We start from the raw sequence: 11218 nt of genomic DNA, 5'->3' as shown, positions 1-11218 counted from the left end.
CCAGCACACTAAGCAAGTTCAGCATGTTGATCTATCTCTTGTATACATATCTATGTGTGCATATACATACATACACAATGTACATTTAAGTGTTTACATTATACATATAGATATACATACACACATATGTATCCACATACACTTCTCTCAGAGCTTCATTTTTATATCCTGCCTCCTTCTAACTTTTTAAAGCTGCAGTTCGTAGGAAAATCTGACTATGGATTTTATACTTGGCTATAAATTTTATACTGTTAAATAATATGTGATAAAATGTCTCTATATCCTGTGCAGATTTAACAGAAGTCAAAATTCAACAATGAGAAACCGAACAGTAACAACATTTATTCTCCTGGGACTGACAGATGACCCGCAGCTGCAGGTGATGATTTTCATTTTTCTCTTTCTCACCTACATGCTGAGCATAACCGGGAACCTAACTATCATCTCCCTCGTGCTGCTGGATTCCCATCTGCAAACAGCCATGTACTATTTCCTGCAAAATTTCTCCTTTTTGGAGATTTCATTCACATCTGCTTGTATTCCCAGATATTTGTATAACATAGCAACAGGTGACAATTTCATTACCTACAATGCCTGTGCCTGTCAGGTATTTTTCACTGATTTATTTGGTATAACTGAATTTTTCCTCCTGGCTGCCATGTCCTATGACCGCTATGTGGCCATCTGCAAACCCCTGCATTATGTCACCATCATGAGCAGCCGAGTCTGCAGAAGGCTTGTCCTTTGTTCTTGGGTTTCCGGGCTATGTGTTATCATCACCCCACTGAGCCTTGGCCTAAATCTGGAATTTTGTGATTCAAACATCATAGATCATTTTATCTGTGATGCCTCTCCTCTCTTGAAAATCTCATGCTCCAATACTTGGTTCATGGAGCAGACTGTTATAACCTGTGCTGTAGTGACCCTCATTATAACTCTTGTGTGTATAGTTCTGTCCTACATGTATATCATCAAGACAATTTTAAGATTCCCTTCTATGCAGCAAAAGAAGAAGGCCTTTTCCACCTGCTCTTCCCATATGATTGTGGTTTCAATCACTTATGGCAGCTGCATCTTCATCTATATCAAACCTTCAGCCAAGGAATCAGTAGCCATTAACAAAGGTGTGACAGTGCTCACAACGTCTATAGCTCCGGTACTGAACCCCTTCATTTACACACTGAGGAACAAGCAAGTCAAAGAGGCCTTCAATAATTCCATCAAAAGAATAATGACATTTTCTAAGAAATAAGAGGCAATTATAAAATGAGCATAGTGGGTAAAATAAGATCTCCAATTCCCCAATCAAATTGACTTATTCAAAAGTTTTCATTCCTCTGGATCAAGTGGTACCTTCCTTTATAAGATAATTCCATAAATAAACACGTTAACACATTTTTTAAAATTTCAAATGCTGTCCAGAGAACTCAAAGAACTGGAATGATGGCCGTGTGCCAGGCCTGTGTTCACCCTGGCACCTCCTGACATCCTGAGATCTGCTGATTCAACCCCTATGACCCTCAGCACAAAAGTAGAATTGGAATCTTTCCGTTTTACCCCTAAACTAACAATACCCAAAATATATAAATAAATAAAACAAGTATAACTTCAAATTAAAACTATCAGAGAGAAAAGTATAGCTTAGTAAGATACCTCATTCTTTAAAAAAAAAAAAAGAATAAGTAATAATTGTCACTATTTCTCCAATCCAAACCCTTCAAATTATTTATTCATTGATTCACTAACTGCATGTGTGGAGTGCTAATTTTGGTACAGGTACTGTTCTACTTATTTTTGCTGAGGGGAGACATACCCAGCAGTGTTCAGGGCTAATTCCTAGCCCTGTGATCAGAAACTTCTACTGGCTATGCTCAGGGGACCACAGATGGGGCCCAGTATCAAATCCAGGTTGCCGATATGCAAGCAAGGGTCCTATCTTCTGTACACTCTTTAGCTCCCAGGTATTGTTTTAGACACCAAAAATCGAGGAAAGAACAAAATGGCAATATTTACTATTATATGCTGTCTGGACTGGAGCGATAGCACAGCTGTAGGGCATTCTACTTTCATGCAGCTGACCTGGGTTCGATTCCTCCGTCCCTCTTGGAGAGCCCGGCAAGCTACCGAGAGTATCTTGCACGCAAGCTTCCCGTGGCATATTCGATATGCAAAATCAGTAATAATAATTCTCACAATGAGAGACGTTACTAGTGCCCGCTCAAGCAAATCAATGAGCAATGGGATAACAGTGACAGTGATGCTGTCTGGGGCAAACAGAAACAGGTCCATGTTTAAAAAAAAAAATGCTTACATAGAAAACAAACTCTCAAAGCAAATAGTAAACTTTAGACTTATGCAGAACATCTAAAACCCTAAGACTTTAATAATAACCAACATATTTTGGTATTTTTTAAATGTACATAAAATTAAAGGAACCTGAAAAAATTAGTAATTTTTTCTGCGCTGGAGCAATAGTGCAGTGGGTAGGGCTCCCTCTTGCATGTGGCTGACCCAGGTTCAAAATCTTGCACCCATTTAGTCACTGGAGTACTGCCAGGTTACAAAGGATGGCCCAAAAACCAAAAATAATTTTTAATAATTATTATTTTTAATAATTTAATTACTTTGGTATTGAAAAATCCCTTGCCAGATGTAGAGTACAACAACTGTATACACAAAAAAAGTCTGGAAAAAGAAATAAAATTGGGCTAGAGTGATAGTATAGTGAGTATGATACTTGCCTTGAATGTAGATGACCCAGGCTGGATCCTAGAGCACCATCAGTAGTGATTCCTGAGAGCAGAGCCATGAGTAAACTCTGACTATCACAGGGTGTGCCCCCCCGAAAAAAAGGAAGAAAAAAGGATAGAAAACAAACTAAATAAAATCAGCTAACTATATAGTATATTAGAAACACGTATTTTCAACAAGAATATGAAGCTGTACATATAGGTATTGAATTCTTATAACAAACATGTATATACCAGAAGGCCACAAACTGTCACATCTCCAAGATAGTTCATCATCTGAAATCATCTCCCCTTTTCATTGCAATTTAAGAATTTGAACCTATAATTTCCCCCTGTTTGCGTATCTGGGCTTTTTTATATTGCTTCCCTGTAAAATATTTTTCATGTTTTGTTATCATTTTTTCCTTTAGTCTTCAGTTGAAAAATAACTTCTTCAAAAAAATGAACATAAAAGTACCATGGGATATAACAACCACTTAGATAATAAAAGAACTGTAATCAGAATCTTAAAGAATATCTTCATCCCATTTTCAATGGAGAAATATCCCAATCTAAGATTTAAAAATAATATCCAAATATCTGTTTATTCAGGAATGGTGTAAGATTATAAAACTGATAAAAGGAAACATGGTGGTAAGATAACTGGCATATGACTTTATATTTTTATAATTTGATAAGTAAAGCAATTACAAAAGCAGAAACAAGTTACTACTATGAATTAAACTAAAATTTATCTGTACAACAAAGGGGACAGATTAAATGGTAACCTATTGTATGAGATAAAATGCTCTTAAACTCATATAATTAATAAGGGGGTAATAATATATATGACACTTGCATAACTTAAGACCAAAAAAATACCTATTGAAAAATTAGTATCTAAATATTTTTTCAAAAGAAGTCGCACATATGGCTAACACATTTATGAAAGATACTCAATATCTCTTATTGTCAGTATAATGAAAACAAAAAAATTCTATATTATGTCATACCTCTTCAGATGACTATGATCTGAAGGACAAGAAGTAACTATTGGCACTGAAGAGGAGAAAGAGATGATTGCTTACTGCTGGTGGAAATGTTAGCTGGTCTAGCCACTGTAAAGAATGGTATGGAAAGTACTAAAGATTTTTTGAGAATAAAAATGCAAAATTATCTAGTTGCTCAACTTTTTAGTATCTGAACTTTTTAACTTGCTAACTCAAAAATATATACATATCTAATGGTCGTTGCAGTATTATTTACAACTAAAACATTGAAGTATCTCTATCAATAGGAAAATGAAATGGCAAGGCTGGACCTAGAATACAGTGGGTAGAGGACTTGCCTTGCACACCAGGCCAACCAAGGTTGGATCCCCAGCATCCCATATTGTCCCTTGAACACTGCCAGAAGTAATTCCTGAGAGCAGAGTCAGGAGTAACCCCTGTGCATCTTCAGGTGTCACCCCCCAAAGAAAAAAAAAAGATCATAAGGAAAACATATTTACACATGGGCATAACAGAATATTATAAAACTATAGAAAAAAGAGGGGACTGGAGCAATAGCACAGGGGGTAGGGCGTTTGCCTTGCACGTGGCCGACCAGGGTTCGATTCCTCTGTCCCTCTCAGAGAGCTTGGCAAGATACTGAGAGTACCCCACCCGCACGGCACAGCCAGGCAAGCTCCCTTTGGCGTATTCAATATGTCAAAAACAGTAACAATTCTTACAATGGAGACGTTACTGGTGCCCACTTGAGCAAATTGATGAGCAACAGGACAAGAGTGTAACAACAGTGCTACATGAAAAGAGGACTTATAACAAGGATGAATTTGCTTGGCAAAATTAGTGCGACAAATATTGTATTATCTCAGATATACATGTAGTCTAAATAAAATTAATTTATAAACAAAAGTAAAGATTGAAGGTTACTATAGTAATGGTAGTAGTTAAGTGGGCAAAGTGTTAAAATTTGCAACCTCCAATTTAAAAGTGCATAAGCTATAGAGTATAAGAGGGGTAACTATGGTTAATAGTGACATATTTTCTTTTTAAAAGTTCCTTAAGACACCAACATTTTTAACATTTTAAATGTCCTCATCAACAGGACTTTGTAACTCTGTATGAGACAGACTTCTTATAGTGATAGTTCACAATATATACAAATATTGAATGATGATGTACACGTGAAACTAATATGTTCTTAAATCAAGTAACTTAAATATTAAAATTATCTCAAAACTGTTTATCACTGTTTACTGTAAAACTATCTCAAAACTGTTTATCAAAACTGCTAAGCACAAAGTCTTATAAATTATTTAATGTATTGCTTAATTAAAATTAAAATAAATTATTTAATGTATTGCTTCATTAAGATTTAAGCATTTAAAAGGTTATATTAAAACATAAAAACCAGGGGCTGGAGCGATAGCACAGCGGGTAGGGCATTTGCCTTGCACGCAGCCGACCCTGGTTCTAATCCCAGCATCCCTGAGCACCACCAGGGGTAATTCCTGAGTGAAGAGCCAGGAGTAACCCCTGTGCATCGCCGGGTGTGACCCAAAAACCAAAAATAAATAAATAAATAAAACATAAAAACCGCAAAATAAAATTTATTTGCATTTCTTAATACTGTCTCTGATTATAAGCATGCTTAAATCTAACAATCATGCTGACATTATTATTTGATTTTTTTGATGCTATTACACCATGACCACCACTAGAATACAATATTCCACAATTATCCTAAGTCCCTTCTCCCCTGCTTGCACCGTTGGCATCTTCATATCACGATTCTGTTGACCATATCTCAGTGTTTGTTTCTACTAGAAATCATCCATATATACCATAATTGAGTGGGATTTATTCCTGGGGCACAAGTATGGCTTAATATAAAAATTAACCAATATATTGGGGCTGGAGCAATAACACAGTGGGTAGGGCATTTGCCTTGCAATCTGCCAACCTGGGTTCGATTCCCAACATCCCATATGGTCCCCTGAGCACCGCCATGGGTGATTCCTGAGTGCAGAGTCAGGAGTGACCCCTGCGCATAACCAGGTGTGACCCAAAAAGAAAAATAAATTAACCAATATAACATGATGCAAGACAAGAATTATGGGGAATACACTTGATCCTCAACTGATGCAAAAAATAATTTAAACAAAAATATAGTACCTTTTCATGGCAAAGGAAGAAGTAAAATGAATTGCTTGTATATGCTCTATGACATGTATGAAGAAATATCTAAAGAGTGCACCTAAAGTACCATTAGAATAAATGCATTTAGCAGTATAACAATATATAAAGTTAATTTACAGAACAATATGGCTCTAAATATGTGTATCTGAACAACCTTAGGGAATGTGTGGTAGAGTGTCATGCAGCAACTGCAACTCGGTACCCAGAGACCACAGTTGTTAGTACCTGACAGGGGCAATTGTGTCAAATTCCAACTAGCCTAATTAACTAGTGGAAGCTTAGTTAGGAGTGTCTAATATCACACTTTCTCTAAACTCTTGGGAACTGGGCTAACAATGTTATGTACACTAACACCAGCTTACAGAATCTAAGATTTGGGGTACCAGGGAAGAAGGTTAGCATTTTATCACAAATATGAATTGGGTTACACCACTCTGCAAGTTTTGAACAGTGACCGACATACTCCAGGCCGCATTCCACCATGCTAACAAGGAGGCATCCCAAATGATCAAGGACACTGGGAGCATACAGCACCTTCTATTTCCTTTAGAAGGGAAAACTGGTAGAAGTTCTCACGAATCAGATATGCCAGTTTGGGGAGATATCAGATATATCAATTGTTCTTCTGACCAATTTCAGAGCTCTGGTTTGGGTGAGTTCCTCCATTGTGGTAATGAGACTTATTAATCAGATTATAGAATTTTTTATCAAAGTATTTCAGTCTATATAGTATTGTTAATTCAATATTTCTTTACAAAGTTTGGGATTTTCCATTCCACTGTCATTTTGATGTCACTGTATTTTTTGACATTCTTGGGAAGAATCATGATCTTTGGCATGAGCTCTTTCTTTCTAACAAGGAAGTGTGATAAGCTTCCACAAATGTTTGTTAGCAATATATCACACTTCTTGATGTGTCGATTTTTGTTTCACTTACTTCAAGATTGCTTATAATTTCACAACTTTGCATTTCAAGACGGATCTTAAAGAACATTTTTGTGTGTGTTAGTCAATTTTTAAGTATTTGGAGATTTTCTTTTTTGATTTATAATTTACTTCCACTGATGCCAGATAATATCATTTTGTGTATTAATTTCCTTTATGATTTAGAATATGGTCTATCTTCAAAGGTGTTCAGTGTGCATGTAAATAGAATATTCATTCTGATATTGGGTATATTGTTCCATATGTGTTAGATCTACATGACTGAAAATTATTTATATATATCAATATATCAATATATAATATATAAATATAATATATTATTATATGTTATATAATATAATGTATATCATTATATGTATGATGTTATATATTACATTATATAATATAATGTATGATGCATGATATATTATGTGATATATTACTATATTATGCATATATAATTTATTATATATTTATGTATATATACATATATGTATATATATATATAGAGAGAGCTCCTGGTGGCCGAAGACCACAGGAACCTAGCTACAGCCATGCTTGAGGCCCCTCTTCACACGTTTGGACGGGCCTCATTCATGAAGGTACAGGCAGAGGAACCCAGGTGTGTGTAATCCCATCAACAGCTAACATCCAGAGACTTAAAAGCGAGCACCCAGAAGCTATCTTGTAGCCTACTTCTCCCTCTGGGAGAAACTGGCAAGCTTCTGAGAATTTCCTGCCCACATGGGACAGCCTTGCAAGCTTCCCATGATGTATTCATATGCTAAATCCACTAACAAGCTGGATCCCATTCACCTGACCCTGAAAGAGCCTCCAGTGCAACATCACTGGGAGGGCTGAGTTGAGAGAGACTTCTAAGATCTCAGGGAAAGGACAAATGGAGAGGTTACTGAGCTCATTCAAGAAATTGATGATTAACGGGATTTCGTGATCGTGATATCTTATGTATAAAATCATTTAATTATTCATATTATAAAATAATCACTGTTTTCTCCTTGCAAAATCTTTCAAAATCCTGGATGAACATTTAAGTACCTTCTCCCAAATACTACTCATTTACACTGGTGACATTATCGAAAGCTCATGCAAGGTTCTTATGATTCATTACTTGTATCACTTGTCTTCCTGTTGATCTTTGATTTGCTCGAGCGGGCACCAGTAATGTCTCCATTTGTCCCTTTCACGTGCTACTATAGCCCAATGATATCTGCTCGCTCCAGGAGCAGGAAGAGTATCAAACTGTTCACAGGGTTTTGACAAAGAAGTCTAACCATCTTGTTGGTAGATAGCCACTGGGACTTTTGATGTCCTGTGGAATCCAATCTGTAACAGCTGTAGTCCAGCGGTCATCTCTGAATCGCATTACATGTCCAGCCCATCTGATTTTTGATGTCTTAGCAAATGATATAGTGTCCCTGACACATAGTTTTTGTAAACCTCAGAATTTCATTTTTTCAAGTGTTCTTCATTTGTAGATATCCTGGGGAAAGTTCCTTTCAGATAGGAGGTCTTAAACTCTCATATAACTCCTTATCTACTGGTTAGATTACAAAAGATGGTATTTGGAAGGATAAATGCTCATGAAATTTGAATGAAGATCACCAATGAAGGAGGATGTCTGACATAATCCTCAATAAGGAAAATCCTGAAAGTCATGTTATTCTTCAGATAGAACTTCTCCATTTTGTTTGCATGGCAATTCAGAAAGGCAACTTACAAGAGAATCTGCATCTATCTAAGTCTATCATGTTTTAGTGCTCCTGAAGTACTGTTAGTGTGTGGTCATTAATATTACTAATATTAAAGGCCTTCCAGTGGTTATTGGTTACTGTGCCAGATCAGAGGAGGTTTGAATTTTTTAAGTAGGTGCAGGGCTGGCAGGCCATAGAGGGTGGGAGGCTCTCCATTGCTTCTTAGGAACCCAGGGACAGACTTCCATTGATTCTTAGTCAATGGTGTTAGTGCTATACCCAGTGATATGCAAGGCAAATGCCCCACCCACCATACAATCACTCCAGCCCACCATCACAGTTTTTATTCTTCAAAAGTGTAGCTATGATTGAGTGAGACACACCTGGCTGGGATGCAAAGGTTTTCTCTGACTTCTGCTTTCATCACTGTGAATTTAATTTTCAGAACAATTACTCAAAGTGGCCTTTTCCTGGTGACATTTGTAGTAGTTTTATACATTTAGAAGCCGGAATAGATCAGCTAATACAAAATGAATTAAGCACATAAAAAATTATGCTATCAAGAGACACAGTAGACGTAAAATGTCAGCATGAAACATTATGACATAATGACAGGCATGACCTCACTAGGCACGCAGACTTTGGGGTCACCTTCATCTAACCCATTCATGAACCAAAACATGACTACATACCTCATGTGTGACTATAGAAAATTCTAAGGACTCAACCTCCCAGGAAAGGTAAAAACAAATACACTCAGGAAAACTATATGAAAAAATGAACATACTGAAATCAGTTGTTATGATACACTGAAAATTTATTTTCCACTTAACAGTGTTTCTCTTGGGTTTCTACGTGGTAAATCAAGGATTAGAATATCTTTTCTTTCAATTCTTCATTTTTATTGTCGTATAAGAAGTTTCAGTCATATTAGAGTTTATGGGATTGGTATATAGACTTACCACATCCTTCTCCCCCCAACAAAGTGCTCACGGCCTTTCACCCCTGTCTGTACATTTCTTCTAATAAATCTTTCTGCCCAAAAACCTACCCTCACACCTGTTCCTCACTCCAATTCCAGAATGGTTCTGTACTCCAATAGAGAATTGACTTGTCATGTTCTTATTTTTTAAAAGATACCATAAAGTCACTATCTGATTGGCATACTTCCTTAATTTGTAATACCACTAGATGCATCTACTGATGTAGAATCTCTGGATATTTTAACTAGGATATCCTAAATGAAACATTTTGTAAAATGTGGTAAATCAATGGATTTTTCAATTATTTTAGATTCAGGTTTATTATGTTAACCCGTGACTCATTTTCCCAAAAGAACACCAAGGACTAGATTTCGATGCAAGTACTTAGGATCATCTTTATTGACAAGCTCGGCTACCTTGGGCTAGGGCCCCTATCGGGGTCACAGAGGCTTCCTCAGAGCCAGCAGCCTCGATCCACAAAAGCTCAGAGTTTATACACTGTGATGATACATAACAGGGACTTTACTCTGGCCACCCTTTTGCCACAATCTGAGGGGCTTTCCATTACTTATGCTTAGCTGATTGGTTATTAGTCAGAGTAACATAAGGATTACTGGAGTGATTGTACAGTGGGTAGGGCGTTTGCCTTGCAGGAAGCCAACCCAGGTTCGATTTCTCCATCCATCTCGGAGAACCCTGTAAGCTACCGAGAGTACCCCACCTGCACAGCAGAGCCTGGCAAGCTACTGGTGGCTTATTAGATATGCCAAAAACAGTAACAGGTCTCACAATGGAAATGTTACTGGTGCCCGATCCACCAAATCAATGAACAACTGCACCACAGTGCTTACATAAGGGGGACTTTCCCACTAGCACTTGATTGGTAATTCTAGTTGACCTCACCATGGTTACTTCACTTGGGGGAAGTCATGACTCAGTCTCAGGAAATGGAAACCTAGGCCTAGCTTCTTCTAGCTCCTTTACTGAGCCTGGCATGGCACTGCCGTTACTTCTCTATCTTTCAATTAAAGCAAATATTAAGGATATATATTGAGTTACACTATATATACTAAAACACTAAGACCAAAAATAATGTTATCATAATCTACTATTCTACTTATTAACAGTCTTAAAGGTTTTTAGTCATCTTAGTTCATTTTAAGTAATCTATAATGATTATTCCTTACTGACCCTTTATATCATATTTCAAAGTCTGTATTACAATTTGATTTTGTTTCATATAATTTCAATATCCAGAGACTTAAAAGCAAGCTCCCAGAAGCAATATCTTTAGCCTACTTCTTCCTCTAGGAGAAACTGGCAATCTTCTGAGAGTTTCCTGCCCCCATGGGACAGCCTTGCAAGCTTCCCATGGTGTATTCATATGCAAAATCCAGTAACAAGTTGGATCTCATTCCCCTGACCCTGAAGAGCCCCCAGTGCAACATTATTAGGAGGGCCAAGTCGAAATTCACTTCTAAGATCTCAGGGAAAGGACTAAATGAGATGTTACTGAGCCTGCCCACCAGAGAAATCGGTGATTAACAGGATATTGTGATTGTGATTGTGATATAATTAGTGTCTTTGGATCATTAATCTCAGGGGAAAATTTTCTTTTGTGTTGTTTTTGTTTCATGTCCCTTCTCAAAGAAATCCCTTGGGTATGG

General features: G+C 37.0%; 1 protein-coding gene across 1 annotated transcript; it reads left to right on the top strand.

Annotated features, from left to right (window-relative positions):
* Nucleotides 1-316: 316 nt before the first annotated feature.
* LOC101540960 (olfactory receptor 6C2-like) lies at nucleotides 317-1252 on the top strand. The gene has a single exon (XM_004601580.2). The coding sequence runs from the start codon at nucleotides 317-319 to the stop codon at nucleotides 1250-1252; it is 936 nt and encodes a 311-aa protein (XP_004601637.2).
* The last annotated feature ends 9966 nt before the right edge of the window (nucleotides 1253-11218 follow it).

Source organism: Sorex araneus, chromosome 2, assembly GCF_027595985.1.
Source record: "Sorex araneus isolate mSorAra2 chromosome 2, mSorAra2.pri, whole genome shotgun sequence".
In the NCBI taxonomy this organism is placed as follows: Eukaryota; Metazoa; Chordata; class Mammalia; order Eulipotyphla; family Soricidae; genus Sorex; species Sorex araneus.
The sequence above is the reverse complement of the archived record's forward strand: the minus strand, read 5'-3'. Positions and strand labels throughout refer to the sequence as shown.